Source organism: Chelonia mydas, chromosome 1 (genome assembly GCF_015237465.2).
Source record: "Chelonia mydas isolate rCheMyd1 chromosome 1, rCheMyd1.pri.v2, whole genome shotgun sequence".
NCBI lineage: Eukaryota > Metazoa > Chordata > Testudines > Cheloniidae > Chelonia > Chelonia mydas.
The window spans coordinates 99,433,448-99,446,387 of NC_057849.1; the positions used below are offsets into that span (position 1 = coordinate 99,433,448).

The window sequence follows — 12,940 nt, forward strand, 5'->3', positions numbered from 1 at the left end:
AGCAGGAGAGTGGGGTGGGGGGAGAGAAAACCTTTTGTAGTGATAATCACCCATTTTTTCATGGTTTGTGTGTATAAAAACGTCTTCTGTATCTTCCATAGTATGCATCCGATGAAGTGAGCTGTAGCTCACGAAAGCTTATGCTCAAATAAATTTGTAGTCTCTAAGGTGCCACTAGTCCTCCTTTCCTTTTTGCGAATACAGCCTAACACGGCTGCTACTCTGAAAGTTTAAACACAGATCTATGCTGCTGGGGTTCCAAAAGTATTGTTACACCAAGCGAAGCTTTGCTGCTGCTTTTATGGTTAATAGCCATCCTTTTCTGAAGCAATGACAGGAGCAATGTGGATTATTGCAAATAAAAAATAGAGCAGGAAAGCTCATCCTGATTCTGTGTCCTCAGAATTTTTCTCCTACAAAGAAAACACCCCACCTGGAGTACAATTCTCCTCTGACTGCTCAGAAGCTGCGATGTTGATCTTCATAAGTAGCCATTAGCTAATATAACATCAATTTCAGGCCCTTTCAGAAGTTCTGAGGTGATATTTTTTGAGGGGAATCTGCCAATGAGAAAGCCCACCTGGTCCTCACTGACTAATGACATGATAATTTTTAAGTCTGCTAGACAAACATCTTGTTTGAATTGTTAGATCAGCATTAAGAAGTGGTATCTCCTTATCAGAAATACTATGCATTTTTGGTTGCAAATTTAACTGTCTGAAATCTGACATGATAAAATAATATTGAACCAATTAGTCATATGCTCATTTAAGGCTGGTGCTTAGACTTTATAATAGCTTGCTATTTATTTCTGTGCTGTCTACACATATAGAGCTCACTACTGCTCTGGTGAAGTCACAGGGAATTTTGCCACCGACATCATGGGGAGTAGGGCTGGGACTTATGGGGATCCAAAATATTTTATTTTTTCATTTTCATGTGATAACTTTGGGCTTGGTTTCATATACCAAGGGCATCGTGTGCAACAGATGTTTCTGGCCTTGTGGGAGTGCTCCTCTGGGTTGTGTTTTGGTTTTTACAAAACATTTAGGTCTGTGGTTTTTTCAGCTTCTCTCTTCTCTAGGACACTTACATTTCCATCGGTGATCTGGTGCAATCTGCCTCCCTGGTGGGCTTTTCTTTCCCTGGCTGAACTGTATTGTTCAGGCAAGTTGTCACTACACATGAGGTGATTTTTCAACTTGTCGCCTCTTAACCTCTTTCCCCTGCTAGGTGCTCCACTATTGAATGTGATGGCTTTAGTTATATAAGGAGGTTTTTCACCTGGTTTCTGACATCCCTGAGTGTTAACGACTGACATATATACATTTCCACATCTCTGTAATTGTATCTGATTTCTTACATCTGTAACAGCAAAACTACATAAGAACAGCCATACTGGGTCAGACCAAAGGTCCAGCTAGCCCAGTATCCTATCTTCTGACAGTGATCCATGCCAGGTGCCCCAGAGGGAATGAACAGAACAGGTAATCATCAAGTGATCCATCCCATGTCGCCCAACTAGGGTACAGACAACTGGATTCTGGCTTTTCCATTGTGGCTAACTCTTAATCTGCTTGTTTTCCTTGGATAGGCTTTAAAATGTTTGTTTCAGGGTAAGTGGGGAGGCCTTGGCTCCTCCAGTGATGAAATAATATTGATATAATTATCCATTGCAGGATTTCTTCGCCCTTCATCAGAAACATCTAGAATACTGGACTGGATGGACCACTGCTCTGATCTGCTATGGAAATTGTTAGGACTTAAATGCTACCACTGCTATTCTGCATGCATTTTAAATGAAATTACATGCTACTATGCAGCCAAGTCATATATGAGGTAAGCACATCAAATACTGTTATAATGAAAGTTTGGGGGATGGATCTGGCTTAATGCAACTCACTTTTATTAACAGAGTACTGTAGGCAAGGACAAAATGTTTGCCAGATTTTTTTTTTAAAAAGACGACTTGCAGTAACAATGATTCAGAAAGTTTCTGCAGTTAAATACATTATTGAAAATCAAGATTATATCTTTTATAAATCCAGTATTTATCAGATTGTCTAATATACAAAAGCTGAACTTCAAACTGAGACAAAAGAGAACACAAAATACTGGCCTTGTCAAATATGTTTTGTAATTTTCTTAAATGTTTAGTCATAGTCTACTTTATAAACAACAGAATGCACATATTTGGTTACTTTAAATCAACAATGTACGTAAATTTTGACTAGTTTTAAACTCAAATGTACCACAGAACAGAATGAATACACCAAGCACAAATGTGTATATTATGACTCTTTGAGACTATTACGTTTAAAAAATATCTGTTCAACAGCACACAGAGAAATGTTGGTAGATGCCATGAAAACTGTATTTTATGGTCAAAACTGAGTTTGCATCACTGGTGAAGGCATCAGTGAAAACAATACTGTCTTCTGATCATTCTACATTACTGTTTTGGCCAGAAAACACTGTAGAACATTGACAATTGCCATTTTTTGAAAGAAAATGTTACGTGTGGAGCCATACATTAACTATGAGCCTCTCACGAGATCTCACATCAGGCCATGTTAGAGCAACCTATCATTTCCATAGGAAACAATGGTAGTGGAAAAGGTCTCAACTATACTACAAAAACAATTGTGTTTGGGGCCCAGCTACAAAGCCTACAACTGCCAGTGTGTATCTGAGGAAAGGGCACACAATCCCCAGCCCATATATTTTAACAACTGTATATTGTGGAACCTACAAGATATGTGCAATTCATGCTGCTTTTGGTCGCTTCTCTTTCCCATCCCTGTATTTGTATAGCATCAATCTATACTGAAAACTTGGGAAACTGATGGATTATCTTTTACTTATCTCTCAAGTGGTTAGCATTCTTAGTACTACACGAAACAAACCACCATCACATGTTAAAACATGATTTCCAAGACTAAAAGGGACCAAACCACTTTTTAACCATGTTATGGAATCATGATACAGCCTTGGGTTTGTCAGACTGGAGCATGAGTGATAACATGGTTAAAACCTGGTTCACTCCTATCTAGATTGGTAAAACTGAACTGTATTTTAAAAGTCTCAGAGTTGTAAAGAGCACCCCAACTTGCTATTTTATATAACACATCTACTGCTTCCCCTCTATCCATTCGGCCAGTAACCCGCTCAAAGAAGTAAGTTAGGTTGGTTTTGCATAATTTGTTCTTGACAAATCCATGCTGGCTATTCCTTATCACCCTATTATCCTCGAGGCACTTACAAATTGATTGTTTAATAAATTGTTCTGGTATCTTTCCAGATATTGACTTTAGGATGACAGGTCTATAAATCCCCATGTCCTCTTTGTTTCCCTTTTTAAAGTCAGGTACTATATTTGGTCTTCTTCAGTCCTCTGGGGCCTCCATGAGTTCTCGAAGATAATTGATAATGGTTCCCAAGACTGCTTCAGCTAGTTTCTTAAGTACCTTACGATTAATTTCATTTGGCCCTGCTAACTTGAATATATCTAACTTATCTAAATATTTTTAACCTGTACTTTTCCTATTTTGCTTTGTGTTCCTTCCCCCCTTGTTAGAATATTAATTGCATTAAGTATCTAGTCACCATTAATCTTTTTAGTGAAGACTGAAGCGTAATAGGCATTAAACATGTCAGCCTTCTTGATATCATCAGCTCTCCTTCCTCACTAGGTAGAGGACCTACACTTTCCTATGTTTTTCTCATGCTCCTAATGTATTTAAAGAACCTCTTCTTATGGCTGCTTATGTCCCTTACTAGGTGTAACTCATTTTATGCTTTGGGCTTTCTGATTTTGTCCCTATATGGTTTTGCAATTCTTTTGTACTCCTCTTTAGCAATCCATCCAAGTTTCCACTTTATGTCGGATTTGTTTTTGTTTTCCAGGTCATTAATGAAACATACCATGTGTAAATGTTTTTGCAAATTCTTAAACCATGTCATTTTTTTTGGCTGATTTCTTATGAAAATTGAACTCTTTACATAATTAACCAGAAGAAAAAATCCAATTTTTAAAAGCCAATCCATCATTTTCTGATTTTAAAATCAGCTATATTGTATTTGCATATTTAAGAAAATTACAAGAAAAAGACTAGACTTGAAATTCAGAATCTGTACTTTGTAAAAATACTGTCCCTTACCATGAACTCAGTGCTGACCTTTTTTAGGTCATTCATGAATAATAAAATCTTTCTAGAGAAATATTACTAGAATAGAACTGAGAGAAAATAAAAAGAAAATAAATGCTGTACAGTAATGAGCTGGCCATTTTCAGGTATGGTACAGGATGAAAAAATGCAGAAATATATACCTGAATACAAATTTTTGTTACAGCTACAGAATGTATGAAATCTTTCAATGCTCCATCTATGCTAAAGACAATAGAGACTCAGTGGCATCATCAATACTGCCATAATATAGAGTCTTCCTAACATACAGTAATCATAATAGAGCTGAAATCGAACATACAGGTCTGTATTATGTTTTATATTGCAAAAAGATAAGCAGTTGAAAAATCCTATGACATTCATTTTAAATAAATCATATATCAATTATATCTCATTCAATTCAAACCCCAAGAAAATTGTTTTTATTTGAAATGGCTGTTGTTGCGATATGACTTAAGTTAGCCTCTTTTCTTGGTCAAATGTCAAGAAGGTCCTCCCCACTCTCATCACTCTCCACAGTTAGTTGTCTTGTCCACCATTTCTTCACTTCTGATCCACAAGAAGCAGCATCTGACATAGGATTCATCTTGCATACAACAGATTTCATAGTTGTACGACCACCAAACCGCAGATTGACTGAAGACACGGAATGGCTTATTGGTTTGGGGGCTAGGAAATTAAATGGAAAACTACTTATTAGAGTACACATGCTTATTGAACTATTAAGTCGTAGAGCTTTTCTATAGGAGAGATTTGGCACCAGTTTAAATAGACTGATTTAAAATAGATCTAGTTAAACTGGTGCAAACCCCCAATGTAGATGCACTGTGGGTTTGATCTTGCAAGGTGCTGAACACTCGGCCCTGATCCATCAAATCCTGGCCTTGACTTTATGTAGGTCAATGATCACATTGATTTCAATGGATTACTCATGATCTGAAAGTTAAACACATGCTTAAGAGCTTTGGTGGATTGGGGCCAGTGTGCTCAGCACTTTGCAAGATTGAGCCCTTACACTGGTTTAACACTTGCTTGAATTAGTTTATCTTGTGCCATTAAATTACTGTTCTAAGCTCAACCAGTATATGCTAGTATATGCACATATGACTGATGTGCATCTTAAACAGAGGAATGGAGGAAGAAGGGCTAATGTGCCTCCTTTACATAAAATGATCCCAGTACCATGCATGCACATAGGCCTGGGGCCCTATCCCCTTGAGTTGGTCAGCAGAGCTGGCCTGGCATGGGGATTGTGCACTTTTAAAGAGAGAAGAGGCACGATGGTAGCATGTGCTTCTTTCAGCGCCTCCTACTCAATCCGCCCACCCACCCACCCAACATGAGCATTGACTTAAAAGACACTACCTGGCGCTTATTTTCTATTGTGATGTAGTCATTGTGATGACAACTTAAGGGTGCTTCCTGTTTATGAGTAAATAAACCTATCCAGGGCTGATTAAGCAGCTAGACAGAAGGCCGAGGAGTTTATCAATCCAGGATATGGTTAGTACCGAGGTGGAAGACAGCATCACAAGCTGCTACAGTTATAATGAAATGTTTAATTAAGCTACTGTTATTTCATTTTATGTATTTCAATAGCACCCAAAATGTGCTAGATGCTGTACAGGAAGGCACAACTCCAGCATACCAATCAAGTGGTCAGGGTGGTGACTGATCACATCTTCATAATGTCATATTTTTAAAATCTTGAGGGCGCGCAGGGACAGTTTCCTCTTAGAAGGCTCAGAGGGCAAATCACTCCAAAGTGGGTAGGGCAGGGCAAAGAGGAGGAAGGACAATGGACCAGCTTCCCCTCCCCTCTGCATTTTCTCCATCTGGGGCCTGTGTGTAGACAGTCTGACCCTTTTAAAACAGCCTCTTATCAAGCTGCATTCCAAGGGGTGCTTTGGTATTTATATATTTTATTTTATGGTTTTCACTTACCTGATGGCAAACGCCATTGTCCGAATTTCCGTTGAGGCTTCCCACCATCTGTAGAGTCCTGCCGATACCCGCCCCTGTCAGAAAGCGTTGGACTAAGGAGCTGCTGCTGGCTACTTGTCTGAATGGAGCAAAACTAAAATTCAGTGACCTTCATTATGGCTGCCTATGGCATGGCCATGCCATTGTAACAAACACTTTGAAAGGTCTCTATTTCCCAGCCTACTAAAGAAACATGGGCTCACTTTACACTTTTATTTTTTTCCCTGCAGTCTGTTTTCTGGTTCCTTACTGCCCCCCACTCCCCCGCCCCCCAAGTCTACAAATTAACAGAAAAAATAATTGGGCTGGAGCTTATGATAAAATTCCACAAAAGGGCTCGTGGGGGTAGGAAAGCTTTCTCAGGATCCCATGGGGGAGCCCCCCTCTCTCATGTTGCATACCTCCCTGGATATAGAATCCAGGTCTTCTGATTTCCTGTCCAGTGCCCCTTAGACCATGCTGCATTTATAACTGAATGTCAACGTTTTAAACATACGCTGTTTTAATTTTTTTCCAATAAAAATGATATTAAAAACATTAAAAATAATTTTGCTGTGACAAGCTCAAGTATAATTCTTGATTAGTATCAACAACAATAATTTGCATACGCCTGTACCTCTGGCTGTGCATTGTTATCTTGATTATTAGCATTCATATCTTCACTTGGCTGTGTTGTCTCAATGCTGGGTGGATTCAGAAATCGGCTCAATTCCTGCTGTTGACTCTCTCGTAGACTATGGATAATGCTACATGACTGCTGCTGTTTCTATCAAAATATAATATTTATGTCACCAAAAGGAAAAAAGAAACTTCCTTCTCAAAGACTTTTGTTCCTTGATTTTTTAAATTTTTAAAAAATCCCTCTAAATACTGAATACTTCCAACAATGTTGACTGGCTGGTCTGGATTCCAAATTGTTCCATGTTTTCTGTAAATCTACATAGACCCCCCCCCCATCTTCACTATTTAAATATAGAGAAATCTGTCTCTGAAATCTATGGGCTTGAGATGTAGGAATTACTCGGTGAAATCTATGTTCTGTGGCATGCAGGGGGTCAGATTAATTGATCAGACTGGTGCCTTTTGGCCTTAAAATATATCTATGCCATAAGAGACCACCCAAAGAGCCAGCAAAAACAAAACTCTGACTTAGTAACAATGATCTTTATGGGGTTGATCAGAAGCCCGTTGAAGGCAATGGAAAGATTCCCACTGATTTCAATGGGCTTTGGATCTGGCCCCAAATAAGGGTGAATAAAATGATCACGGAAGCCTTAGGAATATTTTACAGTGTGGATTTTTTGTTGGAAGTTATTATTGTAACAGTGCCAAAAATCTGCTGGGTTCTTTATAGTACCAACAGAAAAATGTAGCCTTTGTCACTAAAATCTTACAATCTAATTTAGTTTTAAATTAAAATAAATGGTCCTTGGAGAAGGCTTCATTGTGCTGTATGGTTTTAACATGCCACTTGCTTGATAATTAACAAGCCCAATTTGAAAATATATAAAAAACTTATATTAAAAAATATTTTGCAATTCTACTCAAGTTAGTAAAAGGTTCATGTAACAGGTAATGGTCTGATTCATATTGTTACAGTGAAATGCAAAGTATATTTACTTTTATAGATTGTAATTCAATATGATAATGAATTGAACAATTAGGCTGAACAAAATCAAAACTGAGAGATAAGATTAATTTAACAACAGCTACAACTGGAGTTGGGACAAAAATAGAAAAATTAGTCTGAAAAGGAACCATTTATCTGAATATCCCTGGGAATTTGTTGTTTCAGATAAAATAAAAGCTGTATATCGGGTTTTGGTTATACAAAACTACAAAGGAGCAAGAGGCAGAGCCTACAATTCCCTGGTGTACTCAAATCACAAACTTTTCACGGCAACATTACAGATTGTCATGGGGAACTTTCCTACTATAATTTTGGCCAAGGTCCTTTTTTTTTTTTTGCCAAAAAAACCGGGACTAACTCAGTGGCAAGATTATGACTGGCCCAAACGCTGTAAGCATTCTGGGCCTGATTTTCACAATGACAGGAACCCAGGGCTTTATGTACAGGGATGGATACAGGAGGGCCAGGGAGCAGTGGGAGAGTGCTAGAGGGGAAATACATAAGCTCAAGGCTAATGAAGGCGTGGTTCCCTGTAATCAATTAAGGCCCTGTTAGGAACCTAATAAAACCCCCTGCGTCAGGCAGACAGAGGAGGAGGAGGAAGAAGAGGAAGAGGAAGAGGAAGGACTGGACTGGACTGGACTGGACTGGAGCGGAGCTTGGAGGTATGGTGAGAGATTTGGAAGACCTCAGCATTGAAGTAAGGGAGACCCTGCCCAGCAGGACAGGGAGACTCCCTTCCCCCCAGCACCTAAGGACCAAGGGTAACCCCACCTAAGGGGGAACGAGGGTAAGAAACCCACAGGGGTTGAGAGGGGCTGGGACTCAGAGCGAGGAGCAAACCCAGACTCCTCCCCCGCTTCCCTCCTCAACCACCTTCCCAGGCTAGTAGCGGGGCCCTCGGCACCCAAGAGCAGGGGCAAAGGGTGGCATCTTTAGCTTCCCGCCAAGAAAAGCGCAGGACCCACCAGACTAAAATCAGCCATCTTGCCACAGTACCTAATTTACACATGCACATAGATACATGTTTGTGTGTTGAAATATACAAACTGGCCTTTTGTGTATGTAAATAACGTATTTTCACACAGTCTCTGTAATGGTACATGCAAATTAGGCTTCAGAATATACACTACATTTGGGTCTTCTTTGCGGATTGTAGTACCACTCTCATTGGGGGGGATCTCTTCTGCAGTGATGGAGATCCTTGATTTGGTGGTAGGGGCAGCTAACACGATGATCTTCCGCCTGAATAGCTATCCAAGATGGAGTGGCAGTGGCAATGAAAATATCAGCAGTACAAATGCCAGAAACCAGCACTCTCTTTAACCTCTAGCAGGTTGTTTAGAAGAGTCCACAATCCTGCGCCATTGAAGATGGTAGGTATTTTGCTATTAACTTCAATGAGAGCAAGGCTGCGCCCACAAAGACTTTTCCCTAAACAATGTATCCCTTGCTTTATTCATTTGGCCTTGTCTGCTGCAGAGCAGGTCACACAGGTTTCCTGCTGTGTAAGGAAAGGGGATTTGTTGGCAGGAAAACAGGTTTTGCCTGCAAACTTTGTGGAGGTTACTGATTCTGTGAATGTAATTGTCTGTACTATGAAGACTATACCGGCATAGCTAGGTCAGCATATCTATGCTGGCATAACCCTGTAGTGCAGACACAGCCTATACCAATGGAAGGAGGTTTCCCATTCGCGTCAGACCACTGCCTCCTCAAAGGAAGTTAGCTTCACTGATGGCAGCATTTTTTTCTTGACATAGTTGCAACTACACGAGGGATTCGATTGGCATAGCTATGTCGGTCCGGGCTGTGGTTTTTTTCACGCCCCTGGCCTACGTCAACCTAACTTGTAAGTGTAGCCCAAGCCTGATTTTTCCACGGATACATATTTTTCCCACGTAGCTTGTAATGATGGCTACAGAGTAAACGAGGCAAAGTAGGAGGAAACTCGAGCGTCACTGACTGGTTCAGTTCACTGCAAGCACTCGCTGTTTTCGCTTCACTTACTGCTCTGATACGCTTTAAGCATTTTTTCAGCCACATGCGTATGGTTTGTTTGGCCACTTCTTCTTCTATCGTGTACTCCAGTTGTTCCCTGGCAAGAAGCTCTTCCAGTTGAAGACTTTTCCGGATATCAACAGACCTGTATGACAGCATGCTAGAAGAAACACACAAATAAACAGTATTTTTAAAAAGCCAATGTACTTACCTATATCATCATTAACAGTGTTACACTTTTAAAATCTCAATGCAAAAATGTCAAACGTTGGCACCCACAGTAAATTTATAGAGCTAGCTAAATAAAGATGAAGGGAAGATCTACTGGTGCTCAGCACAACTGAAAATCAAGCCACCTATATTTAGGTGCCCAAATATGGATACAGGTGCTTACCTTGAGGCACCCATGTTTGAAAATTCAGTTTCTTTCCCCTGTTTATGCTGCCTGTTTACCTTTTTGCATTTTTTCTCATCTGGGACAATGTAATTATTGGAGGAGACTGAGTTTCACTTTTGGTTATAGTCAATTTTACTGTCAGGTTTTCACCTGTGCATTGTTTGGATTTACAAACACAGCAAGGAAATGTTAATTTAAAACAATTATTTCAAGTGGGAATTTAGAAAGCTCATGGAGACATTTCTCTAGGACTTAGATTTTCTACTGTAAAAATTAATTTAGGGGGAAACTCTAATATTTGGTTTAAATTTAAGCAGAGAGTACCACTTTGACACAAGCTTGTATCCCCAACTCATTTTTCAGTCTTATGTATAACATTTTGTCTGCAGAGAAACATGTTACAACAAATATAAAGGAAAAGCCCACCATACCTCAATACGTCATGGAAAGTGACATCTCCACCATTATGCAGCCTCTCCATTTCATAGCACATGTGCTTGAACAAAAGTTTGTCCTTGTCCAGATCTACCTCCAACCTCCCACGCAGCAGCCTCAGCAGAAACTTCACACGGAAGGTAGGGATTACCCCCTAGGTAAGATTGCATCATAGCTGGTTAATTATGGCTACCTTATAAGTAAGTCAGAGGCTCTATTTGATACTGTTTCTCTAAAGTGACACAGATGCTATTTCTCCAAAGACCCTTGGGGTATGTCTACACTGCAGCTAGGAGTGTGTCTCCCAGCCCAGGCAGACAGACTAATGCTAGCTTGGCTCGAGCTAGCATGCTAAAAACAGCAGGGTGGAGGTTGCGGCTCCGGTAGAGACTCGGGCTAGCTACCTGAGCACAGGGCCAGGAAGTTGGGTGGGCTTCAGAGCCTGAGCTGCAGTGTGAACAGCAGTGCCCACTCTGCTAGCTTGAGCCCTGCTAGGGCGAATCTGTCTAACCAGGTGGGAATGCTCGTTCCCAGCTGCGGTGTAGATGTACCCTTTGACTTACATGGGGCCAGGATTGTACCAAGGGCAGTGCAACTGAACAATGCACACATAAAGGAGCTTATCTTCAGCTGGTGTAACTTAGCAATAGTTCCATTGAAGTCAGTGGACTATCCTGATTCAAACAAGCTGAGGATCTGGCCCATATATTTTGCCTAAGATTTGAAAAGTTCTCTGGGGGACTTGGATGCCTAGTTTTCATTCATTTGTAATGGGAATTGCATATCCAAACAGGTGGCTTTGAACATCAGCCCTGACATTTTTATTTCCTGAGAATTAAACCTTTGGCCTAGAGTCATTTATTAGGAATAAAGTCAGCTAGATTTCTAAACATTCACAGGTGTGTGCCACTATGCCTGTTATGCAGCTGCCCCGTCACGTGTGTATACAGTGGTGTATAAGTAGTATGGCCTCTTGCTTTTCCGCGAGCTTCTACTCCAAGATGTAACCAACATACAAACTTCTTGAGGCGTCTGTGGCAACAATTTTGAGACTGGCTGTTGATAAAGAACTAGGAGGGAAAACATTTTCTCCAAAATTTGCAGAATCAAATAGTTCTCTTTGAACATTATGTTCTGTAACTTTTTTATTATGGGAAGGGATGTAAGTTCTTTGTTATACAAGGTCCCACATCACAACACTCTCTTCTCAGCCCTAGGATGTAGCACTATGAGCCCTGCCAACCCTGCAAACACAGGACAAGGACTTCAATCCCCACACAGCAAGCTGCTGCCACTAGACCAGTGGTGGGAAACCTGCAGCTGCAGGAAGCCGCGGGCCACAGGGACGCGCTAGCTACCACTTCCCGCAGCTCCTGTTGGCTGGGAATGGTGAACTGCGGCCAGTGGGAGCTACTGGGGGCCATGCCTGCAGATGGTCAACATCGGCAAAATGTCTCACGGCCCGCAATCAGATTACCCTGATGGGCCGCAGGTTACCCATGACCACACTAGACCATCAGCTGATCTCAGCACACTGTAGTTCATATTCAAAATTGTTTGAAGTAATTCAGTGATGGGATAAGTGAACCATTCATAGTTTAATTCCTGTTGGTACCCAAACCTCTAAGTTGCTCCCATACCCAGGCCCTCTCTCTTTTTCAGCTGGGCCATTATGAAGATAGGAAATGTAACTATGTGTATCTCTGACCCTAGGTTGAGGGGACAACTCCTGTGCTGCCTGGACGGAAAGGACTATGACCCCAAGCCTGTAAAGACCTATACACATGCTTAACTTTACTACTGAATGTAGTCCCTGGGAGCAAAGTTAAGCATGCACGTATGTGTTTCAAGGATCAGGGCCTATGTGAAATGCAACATCTCATGTTCATTGTTCTTTTGTGAACCTGGGTTGATGTTAAAAAAAAAAGAAATCACAAAATCCTCCTGTGATGTTGCACCCTATAATGCTTTATAGAAATATGCTTATGAATGTAAATATGACATAACTGTTTTATGCTACATATGCCAGGTAACATATCTTTGCAAAGGTTATATTCTAGTGAATGTATTCATCCTATTCGTATGCATGTATCATTTTTATATCTGAGGTTATGAGCGTTGGCTCTATGCTTGTATTTAAAGTGTTTGCTGTAGAAAGCACCTAAGGCAGATTTGGTCAACATAGTGTGAGGGGTTATTCAAGTAATTGGGAGTACTTGGCCAACAATGGACCTTAATAGATGCCAATCCACATCTGAGCTTTCCTGGGAACGTTCGGGCTAACATGGCGTCGGCCTGTAAAGAACT

The 12,940-nt window shown here is 40.6% G+C and overlaps 1 protein-coding gene across 1 annotated transcript in view; it reads right to left on the minus strand.

Annotated features, from left to right (window-relative positions):
• Positions 1–2,506: 2,506 nt before the first annotated feature.
• Positions 2,507–12,940, minus strand: part of NALCN (sodium leak channel, non-selective) — a 345,337-nt gene continuing 334,903 nt past the window's right edge. The window contains exons 40-44 of the mRNA XM_037896440.2: positions 10,630–10,787; positions 9,811–9,961; positions 6,787–6,936; positions 6,132–6,249; positions 2,507–4,856 (exon numbers count right to left, since the gene is read on the minus strand). Of these exons, the coding sequence (XP_037752368.1) occupies positions 4,663–4,856; positions 6,132–6,249; positions 6,787–6,936; positions 9,811–9,961; positions 10,630–10,787 (771 nt within the window). The 3' untranslated portion in view covers positions 2,507–4,662. The remainder of the gene's footprint in view (positions 4,857–6,131; positions 6,250–6,786; positions 6,937–9,810; positions 9,962–10,629; positions 10,788–12,940) is intronic.